This window comes from Meleagris gallopavo, chromosome 12, assembly GCF_000146605.3.
Source record: "Meleagris gallopavo isolate NT-WF06-2002-E0010 breed Aviagen turkey brand Nicholas breeding stock chromosome 12, Turkey_5.1, whole genome shotgun sequence".
Taxonomy (NCBI): Eukaryota; Metazoa; Chordata; class Aves; order Galliformes; family Phasianidae; genus Meleagris; species Meleagris gallopavo.
The window spans coordinates 10,099,649-10,112,828 of NC_015022.2; the positions used below are offsets into that span (position 1 = coordinate 10,099,649).

Consider the following 13,180-nt stretch of genomic DNA (forward strand, 5'->3'; position numbering starts at 1 on the left):
TTTTGTAAGATAAAACTCTTTGTGCTTTGCTTTGTTGTTCCATGTTTCACTGCTTTTATGGAATTGTTTATATAAAGTTAAGCAAAAAGTCTAGTTTACCTATACTGTATACAGGACGATTACCCTTAAAACTGTACTCTGGTCTACTTTTTCTATTTTACAATTAAATATCTTTTCCACATATATGTAGTGGGGAATCGATTCTATTTCTGTTTTGTGTGTGTGCTGGAAGGTCAAAACTGATATGTTACGTCTTTAGAAAAATCTGAAAAAAATCTTAGAAAATTAATCCTCAGAGATAGGAGGGAAGAGTGGGGAAAGAATTGTTTTATAGCATACAAAGTAAATCTTCCTCCTTCAAACTTGTGACTGAGTTTGTAGAATTGGCAGCTCTGGAAAAAACCCTAACATTGGTATGAATCTGGAAAATTGGATCCCATTTGGAAAATGTGATCCCAAAATAGTCAAGAGACTGTAGCAAACGAAAATTTGTGCTGGTAGTTTTTAGTAGGATTGCTTTCCAAGTATATATAATTGTACTCAATTTAGTATTACAACTTGAAGCAAGCCTTCAGCAGTGACTGATTGGATATTACTGTATTTTAGGCTTTTCTCAAAAACTAACTTTTATGTCATTAGCAAATGCAGGAACAAGTTAATCAACTTAAAAGTGCTGGTTAGGCGTTGCTCCAACTGAATTATTCCGTGATGAAAATAATGTTTGTGTCCTCACATCCCACAAACTTAACTACAGTTTAATCTCTCTGAACTCTTAATAATGATAAGAATTTCAGCATCAGCCTGAGTGGTGATAGTGGTAATGTTCACGTCCACATGGAGAATTTCCCACGGTTTTGACAGTACTGACCTTTGCAGCAAACAATGAAAAGAACCTTTTCTATTCGTTCTGCTTCCTGTGGGCAAATATTCTATTCCTCGTGGTCTGTAACAAAATCCTTCCAGGTGCAGGGTAGCTAAAACAAAACCAGATTATCTCCAGTAATATTTACCCTACCTGTAATCCGTTATCGCCAATCTTATTCTGGCTCCAAACAGGACCTGTTTATTCTCTTTCCTACTGAATGAAAAGCCAACCTAGTCAAACTGTCAGCTTGAGCAAAAGACATAGGATATATGTCACATGGAGTATTTATTGTGTACTTCAGCTCTGAAAACATTGTTAAAAGTATTGGTTCTTATTTGCTGTTCCAAATTGAAATCAACTGTAATTAGCTGTCACCTTTCTTTGATCAGACTTGCTTCCTGTTGAAAATAATGTATTCGTTACTCATAATGACCTACAGTCACGGTTTTTGATCACTGGGCTCTTTTTTACTAGATCCTGCCAGCTCCTTCCCACCTCCTTTGTTCCCCTTTATGAAAGCAGTAACAGTACAGGCAAGATATGTTCTGAAATTCATATGAAGTATTGGGAGTGTCTTGTTAATTTTTTTTTTCTGGATGTTTCCTGAGGAATGAGAGATAAAACAAGTGACTATGCATATGGTATGTTTCTGTGTGCTCTTGCACTTTTTTCAGTGCCTTTATCTTTTTTTTTTTCTTTCTTAATTTCAGTATATTAATCTGATGTGTGTATCAGCATCTTTTTATCTCTGAAACAGCTCTTTCTCAAATATATAATCGCAGGATGAACTTGAAAAGGTTTTTACACTGTTCTACAGAAAGTATGCTGCGGGAAGATGTAACAGCTTTTTAGAATGATGGAAGAATTCAGGCTGAATTGAGCTGCTCTGGGAGCTGGTTCCTTTCCATATGACAAGAATGTGGGAACTGCTGTGATGTACAGACTAAGGGTCTGCCCACTTTGTCCCCCTTGTCCCCAGCAGTGACCAGCCACAAGCAGAAGCCTGGGAAATATCAAAAATAAGAGTATATTATTCTATATAATCATTTTTCTTTCTAGAGCTCAGTCGTTTAGACTATTAAGATGTTTAAGTCGTACTTCTCTCTTTTCCCAGGACTGCCTGATATCAGTGTAGAGCAAGTCAGTTGCTTCTGCTGAAGATGGTTAGCGCTCCACATCGAAGTGTCAAAGATTCTGCTGCCAAAGACAGGTCAGGATGTGTTTTCAGTTCTAAATGAAACTGGAACAACGGAGACTCTGGCTATTCCTTCAAACTGAGAATATAGGTAGAGGACTTGAAGGAATTCTGGAAATATATGGCCAAGTCTCAGTGCTTGTGCATACTATATGTGAGAAAAGAAGCACGGTGTGCAAAGCTGTGTTTCCCCAGCTCAGCACTGTAGAATGGTATCACTGGAGGAGTATAACTGTAACCTAGTCTGATCTGCAAGGGCAGAATTTGCACAAAGAGAATCACTGCTTTGTATCACAGGTCTGGAACTGGTAGTGTTTGTAATGCCTTTCCTTCCAACAAGGTGAGTGTGACAGAGCTGACGATGAAGAGTTGTGAAGATGTTCTTTTCTTGGGAAACTCAATTCTAGATTAATTAATCAATTTATTGTTAAGTCCATACCTGCTCGAAAGTGCAGTGTCCAAATTATGTGCTGGTCCCTTTGTTACAATGACTACTGCTAGTGCAGATTTCAACCTGCAGAAGAAATATGGCTGCTTTTATTTGTTTTTTAAAGCTCTTCAGCTCCTTCTCTTGCATGATTCTGATGTTAATGTGTCCGTAATATCTATGATGGATTACTGCTTGTCTTCTGAAAGATGCTTGCAAAACAAGAAAGAATTGGAGCTGAGGCAGTTCATCTCACAGATGTACTATCTTATACATCAAAAGAGCACAGATGAGAATGTACAAGAGACTGTAAAAGCCCTCCATTGGGAGGAGTTAGATAAACACCAATAACCTGCCTGCGTTAAACCTTGTGCGCAAGTCTGAGATAAAGAGAGCTATAAAGGGTGAGCAGCTAGCAGGGCTCCAGACTGGTCTGCCCACAGCTCCCTGAGAGGTTGCAGCCCAAGCGTGCAGAGGAGCTCCTAGGAGGAATCAGCATGGAACCTGAGGAGTACAGACGGAGAGGTGAGTGATCCTCTGCTCATGGAAATGGGTAGCATTTGCCTCTGAGGAAGAGTTGTTGTAGGGCTGTGGTGGTACCCAGCAATGAGGGGGGGCTGTGAACTGTTTAACTGCCCATGTCCTTGGAGCTTTACATCTGCTGGAGTGGAGATGATGTGTCCCAGTTTGAATTAACAGATTTAGAGTCAGTAGAGGACTTAGACTTTTTGATCTTACATTTGAAATATTGTGGGAAAGCCTAAAGGCCATGATTCTAAATAAACTTGTGTGAAGGGATTATGCACAATGGCTCTTCCCTGACAGACACTGAACAGTTCTGGAGATGGGGAGCAATCTTTGGTCTCACGGCTGGAGGAGGTTGCCTCGTAATTGGAGGAATGACATGGAGCTGTGTAGTTGTTCTCAGAGGATGCAAAAGGGATTATGCTATAATAATAGGGAAGAATGGCACATTAAGTGAACTGCATTTCTGTATGTTTTCATTTTATCTGTAGGTAAGAAAATCTATCCCGTCTGTAATCAAACGGTCTGTATTTGCATCATGATCTTATTTTAGAAGTACATTTGAACTACTGAGCGATGACAACCTTGTGAATCTGTTCAGTCTCCATAAAGTCTAATTCAGAAGCTGTGTCCCTACATTATTAGTTGGGACTAATAATATAGACAAGGCATAAAGTTTGAGTAGTTTCCCTAGATTATCTGGTCACAGAACCAGAGATTATTTCAGGTCTCCTGATTGCTGCCCGGTGTTTCTCCTAATGAAGAGAGTTTGCTCCGAATAATCGGAAACCTTCCAAAAGTCATACAGCTCCTATAGGTGGGGTGCCATGTGCATGCTCCCTGGTAAACAGGAACACTAATTCATAAGACTGGTTCATAATAGATTGAATTGAGACTCGTAGTGTGAAATATGGCTCTATTTTCTTAGATAGGCAAGTAATGAGTTTTTTGTCAGATACAGACTATTATTTTTTTCCACTAGTGGACCATGTAGTGTTAAATGATGATTCATAGGACTAGTCTGAACCAAATGTTGAGTAGAATTTCATTTTATTTCTTCTGTAAATTCTGTATCCATTTTAAAATTGTTAATAGATGGGGTAGGGTGTAATTTCTAATGCAAACTTCTCTCTCGCCATCAGCTGGCAACAGTTTAGGCTGTGTCCAGTGTTCCTGACAGATGGCATGATGTGCTAGTACTGCAATTTGCTTTTCTCACAATCTAAACTCAAAGCATTGGCTTGCTTCTTCCAGGGAAAGAGATGGTGGATTACATTTGCCAGTACCTGAGCAATGTGAGAGAGAGACGAGTGACTCCTGATGTACAACCAGGTTACATGAGAGCTCAGTTGCCGGATTCTGCCCCAATGGACCCAGATAGCTGGGACAACATCTTTGGAGATATAGAGAAGATCATTATGCCTGGGGTAAGAAATAAAAATCATTACTAACTGGGGTAAATACCTAAAACCTGGGAATGCGCAAGTTCTGCAGGATGTGTTTTTAGATGCATGCTTACATTGGTGACCAGTGTACAAGCTCTTTCAGGAGTACTGAGGAAGGCTATGTAATTGTGGTATATAGCTAAAAACAAGCTCTTTGATAAAATGAGCAACAGCAGCTTGGTTGTAAAGACTCCCCATGTCAGGGTAAATTTTTTTGGACTCTGTTGTGCAATGTTGTTCAATTCTTTCCTGTTCACAATCTTTGTCTGCCTGTTAAATTCAGATAAATGCTTTTGCTATAATTTGGAATTTATCTAATAACGACACAGTTTTATCATTTGATAGTGCTGCACTCTTGTTGATACTGTCTCTGTAGCTTTCTGATAGCAATTCTGTAATTGCACATATTATGCTGCTATGATCCTCTCCCATCATGAAACAGACACTAATCACTACATCTTGTGCAGAATTTTCTCACATTTTCAGAATTGACTTCTAGATAATTTCATTCTAGGTGGTTCATTGGCAAAGTCCACACATGCATGCCTACTTCCCAGCTCTTACTTCTTGGCCTTCGCTCCTTGGAGATATGCTGGCTGATGCAATTAACTGCTTGGGATTCACTTGGGTAAATTACTCTTTTTATTTTATTACTTTAGAAATTCTTCTCCTGTGTATATTATGGAGATTCCAGTCATTCCTTCTGGTTCTATGAGTCAGTATAAATTTTACTGTAGACCATTGTAAGCTGTGTGTAATTGAAAAATGTCTCTTGTAAAAAAAAAAAAAAAGTCATATATAAGAGCAAATATTGCCTAGTACTAAGAGTTGAATGAAAAAATATACCACTTAGAAAAGTCTATTTTCTAATTATTTGCATATCTCACAGTAAGCATTGTTCCCTGATCGTTTAATCTCAGTACTAAGACTGTTGCACAAGCGCTGCAGACAGTAGAGCAACCAGCACTTCTGATTGCAAGCTAGGCTGGGCTTCATTCCAGTTCTCCTGCTCATTTGGGAAAGCACATTTTCTATTTTTCTCCTTCTAAAATAGAATGTTTGGTGGCCTATCCCATAATGTCTAAGTATTTGGTGTCACACTTAAATATGTGTCTCCATGTTAAGAAAGCAGTAAAGCCCGTAAACCTGTAAGAACTGGGAGGTTCCAGTCTCTGTGTACTTGTATCAGATTAGCTCATTGCATACACAGAAGTGTCCATTTCCACGTTCTCTATTTAGTTTGTAATTCTGTTTGTTTCGGTTAAGTTTGTAATGTAAACTCACATAAACTGATTCTTTCATAAGCTTGACACTGCAAAACAACTTCAATCTTTTGCTGCTCTTTAAAAACCCACCTTAGCTGGAAGATGGATCTGCTTAGGGACTGTGAGCAGTGGTGCTGAACTGCAATTATGCATTTTTGCCTCAAATAGTTTTCTGCAACCTCAACATTGAGGTCTATGTTAGAGAACTCACCGAACAATATCATCATTTTTATTAAAATAGCATTGTGCTCTGCTGGGTAGGAGTCATAGTTTTACAGGGTTAGCTGTTTATATATCCAGTGTTACAAAGCTTGTAATCTGTGTGTTGCATCAAGATGAGATTTCTCCCAAGGCAGTTAAATGTTAATAGCTATGAATTAAAATGTAGCGTGTGGCGTACTCTCTAAGGCTTAAACTCCTGCTGTTTGCTGAGTGAATTTACAGCCTCATTCTTGTTTAATTTTCTAGGCTTCCAGTCCCGCCTGTACAGAACTGGAAATGAATGTGATGGACTGGCTGGCTAAAATGCTGGGCCTTCCAGATAAATTCCTGCATCACCATCCTGATAGTGTGGGCGGAGGAGTATTGCAGGTAAAGGAGATCAGAGTTAGTCCCATTCAACGTTTCTGGTTGCACTCAAGTAATTTCCTTCTCAGTGATCATTTTTCTTTGAGGCAAAATCAATGAAGTCTAAATGGAAACAACTCCAACATTGACATTTCTTTTCCAGATTTTAGGTTTATATTTAGATGATAATGGAATAGGAATTGCTATTGCTTTTATTCCTTAATATGTTATAGGTTAGGAGCAGGTATTCTTGTGAACAGACTTAAGGATAAACGAGATAATCAGATTTGGTTGTCTGTTGCTTCACTGAAGTGATTCCTGCATAATTAAAGGAGAAGACTTGTCACTGTCCTCCTAGCAGTCCTCATCCACATATATTCTTTTTCCTTTATCTCATGCTGACTTTGTGTCTCTGAAAGCCCCAAGATCCAAGATCTGAGCCTCACCTTCTTTCAAATGGTCTTAGCAAGTACTCCTTGGAATCAGTGCTAAGGCTCTGTCTTTACAGAAACAGCTTTCTTTAGGCTTATAGTAGATGCTAAATTTAATCTGTAGAAGAACAAAAGAAAAATGTGGTTTATTTGTTCACCTCAGTACTGTACATGAATAATATGTGGCAGTGAAAAGGCTTTGCTTTGTGTTCCTGGCCCAGGGAGTTGCTCGACAGGTAGTGACTTTCCACTGTGTCTGAGAAAAGCAGTAGGAGAACCAAAAGACTGGGTGGGTAACTGGGCACTTGAATGATTTTGCTAAATCACTGGCAAAATAGCAGTGAAGTAGAAAAATGTTGCAGTAAATGAGCAATGTCTTTGCAGAGCACCGTGAGTGAATCAACCTTGGTTGCGCTCCTGGCAGCACGGAAAAACAAAATTCTGGAGATGAAGCTTTCTGAGCCAGACGCTGACGAGTCTTCACTCAATTCTCGTCTCATTGCTTACGCATCTGATCAAGTAGGTTGCAAATTACAAAGAGAATAAATTGGCCTCTGTCTCAGGCAGACCATCAGATGATACTGTGAACTTGTATTACTGTACAAAAAGAAAATACAAGCATAATCGAGTCACTCTAAAGCCATTTTCTTCAGATGGGAAAATGAAATAGACATGAGATGAGATTTTGCAGTGTTCCAGAAATGTGAAAAGGACTTTCTCAGATGACTGATTTCTCCACTTCTTTCCTGTTTCCTGCAAAACCTTTCTCCAGAAACTTCAACAGCTATAGCTAGTGCTGATCTCATGCTACTTCATGCTCTTGTTTCTTCTCAGCCTCTTTCCATTTGGAGACAGGCACACTCAAGGCCTCAGTGTTGCTATCCACACGCCAGGCCTGCAAGTTTGTTCTTGGAGAAATGCCTACAGAATGATGTGACTCTGTCTGCAAACCTATTCTGTTCTATGGCTCCTAATCTGAACAATTGCATTCCCCTGTGGAAGACAGCAGCGGGAGTCACACTCATGCTGGCTTGCCCTTCATATAACTAAAAGGGCTTTTTCTTGTGAGATGTTTAAATCTATGTGAGCCCAGAACAAGACACGTTTCAAGGTTGTCTTACAACAGTGAGGATAGCAGATGCTGAGACTGATCCATTTGTAATGAGTCCTTTAAGATTTGAGTTTTGATAAATGACCCTTACAAGATAAATACAGCTATTACTAGATTTTAGAGACCAATGCCCAAATAAATGAATTATATATGTTTCTTGAGATTACATAGTTGTATTTCTTTTAGTTGTTCACAATGAACAAACTTTCAGACTTATATTAATCTGGATTACAAGAATTACCTTATCTATGGCTTTATTGCAACAAATGTCTTTTATAAGGACATAATTTAACACGTTTATTCAGGCTCAGAACTTGCTATCTTACTGCTCTGTTTTTTGTTGTTGTTTTTTTTAAGGCACATTCTTCTGTAGAAAAGGCTGGCTTGATTTCTCTTGTGAAGATGAAATTTCTGCCTGTGGATGAGAATTTTTCCCTTAGAGGTGAAACTTTGAAGAAAGCCATAGCGGAAGACAGAAAGAAAGGCCTAGTGCCCATCTTTGTATGTTCAGTTTTCTGATTAAGAGTATTAACACAGTGTTGTATTCTTAATGTCAACATAAGAAATATCTTAGATATAGCTTTGCTGTGTTAAAATGTTTTCACTGAAGGTGAAAATGTGTAGGAGAATTTACATTTTATTGAAATAAAACACTTTGATTTCATTTTAACTATATTGATAGCCTTTCAAGTTTTTAAGTGCTGCATTGATTTATAAAAAAAAAAATAAATGCCATCTGAATAGTCTTTTTTCATTCCAGGTTTGTGCAACTTTGGGTACAACTGGTGTCTGTGCATTTGACAGTCTCTCAGAGCTGGGTCCAATTTGTAAGTGTCATTTATCCCTTTATTTCTGAGAATTTTGTTGTAAACCCAACCCCATCAGTTGTCGTACATGTGATGAAAGTCAGAATTCAGTGTTTTTGTGGTTCTGGTTCCCTAGCCTTAAAATAAAACTAGATTTTCAATTGCTTGTCTTGCATTTTATTTTGTTGTCAACCTGACCACCTCCTGCACAAGCATATGCATGCTTTTAAGAGAGGAAAGTACTAGTTTAATTTAGGAGGTACTTTAATTCATTGTATAACAACAATTTCAATTCCAACAGGTGGTGCTGAGGGACTCTGGCTTCATATTGATGCTGCATATGCAGGAACAGCATTTCTGTGTCCTGAGTTTCGATTGTTCTTGGATGGAATTGAGTATGCGGATTCCTTCACTTTTAACCCTTCTAAATGGATGATGGTTCATTTTGACTGCACAGGATTTTGGTGAGTAAATGCAAAGCAGAAACAACACCAAAAGAAAATTAAGTCTTTCTCTGCACGTTTTTTTTCTAAATTTTTTCTAAATATAATTCATTCTACAATTGATAGGGTTAAAGATAAATACAAGCTACATCAAACCTTCAGTGTTAACCCCGTCTATCTCAGACATCCCAATTCAGGAGCTGCTGTTGATTTCATGGTAAGTTTTTAATTAAGTTGATGTTTTAAATTACCTGTAGAATGGTCAAATGTTGACTGAAAAATTCCTCTGGAGTTATTTTTTCAAGAGGTCTTACTACTTAAAAACGTTAAAAAAAGTCATACAGAGATCATGAGTAGATTAATTAATAAAGCTTTTGGAGATTTATAGAGATTGAAGTACACATTTTTTACATAGGTGGGGATCTAGTCTAACCTTTTTAGTTACAAGAATTGTTTTGGTACACTCTATTGTTTGCGTAATTCCTATTGATGGCATTTTGAGTGATTTTCTTGTATTTCTACTATGTGATAAAATAGAAAAAGGAATAAGCAATGTAAACACTAGGCTCTGAAACAGCTGTAAAAGGAATTACGTTTTCCTCTGATTGAAACATACTGAGATAGGAGCACTGAAGCATTTCGCTTTAGATCCATCTTAAAGCAGATTTCTATACAGTAAACCAAAAGAATATTCAACCGCCAATTGTTTCTGCTATGATCTCACCCAAGTCCTGAAAAGATGACTGTTTTCTTGAAATCAATGGTGCTTTTCACTAGGAGTGTGTGTAGAGAGTGGAAAAAAATAAATCAATGAGTCTCTCTTGTGGTTAAATAGGACCTTGCATGTTATTGGGTAGCTCCTTAGAAGTACACTTTTGTCACTCTTTTCCATACAGTAGGTGATATTTTCTCTGCAGGAATTTTTTCCTGCATGAATTCTTGCTATTTACATGAGAAGATATTCAGGATGGCATTTAAATATACAAATTACACAAAGAGAAGTGAACACACAATCTTAAATTGTAAATAGACAGATCACATCACAAGTTAATAACAGTCTTTGACTGCAAACAAGTCATTAATTGCAATATGCCAGAAATTAACTAAAAATTCTAAGCGTTTCCATAGATTAACACCACTTTTAGATGAAGGGGAATAGACAAAAATTTATTTTTGCAAATAATTGAAAAAGACGTAGGATTTCCTTAATGGCTCTTTTCTAGGCTTACCTATGTTTCAGGAATATGAAATTTATTCTGTCAGTAAAGATTTCTGAGTTGAGCACAGGTCTGAAGCAACAGACCATGTTTGGTAAAGGGGACAGTCCTTCTGTTGCTTCTACTTTATTGATACGCTGTTGTGTTTTCACAGCACTGGCAAATTCCACTGAGTCGTCGATTTCGTTCTTTGAAGCTGTGGTTTGTGATTCGTTCATTTGGGGTGAAAAAGCTTCAAGCTCATGTTCGGCATGTATGTGCGTTAGCAGCGCAAGCATAAGTGTGTTGTTTCATTTACCAGTAGCTGAGTTTCTTAAATTCAGTCATGCAAAGATGAGTAATAGAAATTCACTGTGTGTGCTGATTTTACCCTTAAGTAATATGTAAAGATTGACTATGTTGACAAAACATTTTCTGTACCTTTCTTGGAAGCAATTGGCAGTGGAAAGCAACTTGATAAACCAATGCACATCACTGAGTAAGTTTGTAGAGCCTTTCTATGAACTTAAGTGGTAGCTGTTTCGGAAGCAGGATGTAATGGATGGCTGAACACATTGCTATGAAATTTTACAGGCTTAAGTCTTCGATGGAATGTAAATAAAAGAGATCATATTGTGAATAAATGGTTGCTGCAACAGGACTTTAATCTAAGAAAAGAAACATTCAAATTTCTAACTTTATTTGAATTCCTATATCTAGCTCAGGTACTCTTGATCACTGTTAAGGATTTGGGCAAATAGAGACAGCATTAATCATCCCTAGTTTTGTTGTCAGTCTGAGCTTTGCTACCATGCATGAAATGAATGAAGAATCTTCTTAAGGAGGATTGTAGTTCTTTTTTTTGACAGCTTAATTTAGTGTCTTACAGTGGGTTTGTGATAAACTAGTGTGTAACTGCTTTTTTTTTTTTTCCCCTAACCATAGGGCACTGAAACAGCCAAATTCTTTGAATCTTTGGTAAGAAGTGATCCACTGTTTGAAATTCCTGCTAAGAGACATCTTGGACTGGTTGTGTTTCGTTTAAAGGTAAACTTGGGACACTTTGCATTTGACTACACTGGCTTCTCCATAGGCATTAAGAACTATGAACAAGCGTTCATGTAAGATTTGTAATCCTGAAAATCTTGCAGATATTTGGATGACACTGGAAATTTTAATAGTTGTGTGTTTTTTTTCCTATTCATATTTAAAACAGGGTCCCAACTGTCTGACAGAAAAACTCCTGAGAGAACTGAGCAGTTCTGGCAGGCTCTTCCTTATTCCAGCAACCATTCATGACAAGTTCATCATCCGCTTTACTGTAACATCTCAGTTCACAACCAGGGAAGATATTCTGCAAGACTGGAACATCATTCAGCACACTGCAGCCCAAATCATTAGCCAGCATAATGAATTGCACCACATCAGTTCTGGTGATGAGGCAAAAATCCCTAATACAATATCTGAGTCTAGTTCTAGTGCTATTAGTCATGCTTCTCAGCTCTATATAGAAGAAGGAAAATACAAAATACCTTCCAGAAAAATAGTAGGTCAGCGTAAGAAACTAGAAATGAGTCCCAGTACATGTGTGATCAGTCAGCAAGTGGAAGGTCAAGCGGATCTAGATGATTGTTTTCCAGAAGATGTACAAGATGTTACCAAACATAAGTTAACCTCTTTCTTATTCAGTTATTTGTCTGTTCAAGGCAAGAAAAAGACAGCACGTTCACTTAGCTGCAACAGTGTGCCAATGACTGATCTTCTTGAGCAATGTAATCCTAAGGCAACAGACCATGACAAGAAGGAGCCTCATGCAAATGCCAGAATTCTTTCTAGGCTACCCGAAGAGGTGATGATGCTCAAAAAAAGTGCCTTCAAAAAATTAATTAAGTTCTACAGTGTCCCAAGCTTTCCGGAGTGTAGCATTCAGTGTGGTCTTCAGCTGCCTTGTTGTCCCCTGCAAGCCATCGTTTAAGAAGTAAAAGAGATTGGTGCATATGAGCTGTCTAGGTAGAAAGAGAACCAAAGTTTGCTTATTCATATGCAATACTATGTGTGATTTTCTTCAATATGTATGTTGTGGTAACAACCTCTGAGAAAATTCCTGTGCTTTTATTGGTGCAAAACCATGTGTATTTATAGATTAAAATGTCAAATAAACCTTGTAGACATATAACTTGAAACTTTGGTTTGTAGACTGTGGTAAAGAAAATGCTAACTTCTGCTTTATAAACCAACTTTTGCTGATAATCGTAAACTAGAAACATTTTGACAAAATATGTTGGCCTCAATAGGGAGTTAAAAATTCCATTTCCTTTGCCCTATCTTTTTTTTTTAAATACCTTGCATTAAACTCTCTAGAATACTGTGAGGATCAGTGTGTGCAGACAATGCCAGCATCCCTTCTGTGTTGTGAAAAGAGGATGATGTAACCAGAGATTTTACTGTACATTAGTGCAATTTTTCTACTCTCGAGTTTAAAAACAGCAACCCCGCCGTTCCATCTGCACTAGTCAGCTAACAGTGCATAGGACGCTTTATGTAACCGTGTTTCAAGAATGGTTTTGGCCTAAAATTATGCATGTGTGTCTGTCTCCATCTGACTAACTCTTAATTGTCCCAGAGTGTTCTGTTTGCAAAACTAATTGAGGAAGAGCAGTACCTACTTACGTACTTTTTATTTAGAGTGAAGAGCAGGACTGGACAGGTCAACAGTCAGAATTAGTCCTGTGGAGATTTGGAGGATGCAGTGCACTGGAGGATGAAGCACCCTTGCTGTAGAACAGGCAGCTTAGGAAAGAGAAAACTCAAGAACAAAGGAGCAAAAAGATTTTAGGTAAGAAACTAAAAGAACTAAAATCAGGCTGAGATATATCTAGATAAGTTCCATTAAGTCAATCTTAC

General features: G+C 37.9%; 1 protein-coding gene across 2 annotated transcripts; it reads left to right on the top strand.

Moving 5' to 3' along the window:
- Positions 1–6: 6 nt before the first annotated feature.
- HDC (histidine decarboxylase) lies at positions 7–12,950 on the top strand. Of its 2 annotated transcripts, XM_003209462.4 has the most exons (12): positions 7–3,012; positions 4,267–4,439; positions 4,972–5,085; positions 6,191–6,313; positions 7,105–7,239; positions 8,189–8,332; positions 8,592–8,658; positions 8,939–9,101; positions 9,207–9,297; positions 10,452–10,550; positions 11,222–11,323; positions 11,493–12,950. In XM_003209462.4, the coding sequence occupies exons 1-12, from the start codon at positions 2,985–2,987 to the stop codon at positions 12,249–12,251; spliced, it is 1,998 nt and encodes a 665-aa protein (XP_003209510.1). In that variant the 5' UTR covers positions 7–2,984; the 3' UTR covers positions 12,252–12,950. The 2 variants fall into 2 exon arrangements, with proteins under 2 accessions (XP_003209510.1, XP_019475012.1); XM_019619467.2 differs by lacking the exon at positions 10,452–10,550.
- Positions 12,951–13,180: the final 230 nt, after the last annotated feature.

What these genes read in the sequence shown, in the direction of transcription:
- HDC (XM_003209462.4), top strand. Translation starts at nt 2,985, where the DNA reads ATGGAACCTGAGGAGTACAGACGGAGAG. An exon ending in TGGGCGGAGGAGTATTGCAG is followed by an intron (nt 6,314 to 7,104) that starts GTAAAGGAGATC and finishes ATGTCTTTGCAG; the next exon opens with AGCACCGTGAGTGAATCAAC. An exon ending in TTTGACTGCACAGGATTTTG is followed by an intron (nt 9,102 to 9,206) that starts GTGAGTAAATGC and finishes TACAATTGATAG; the next exon opens with GGTTAAAGATAAATACAAGC.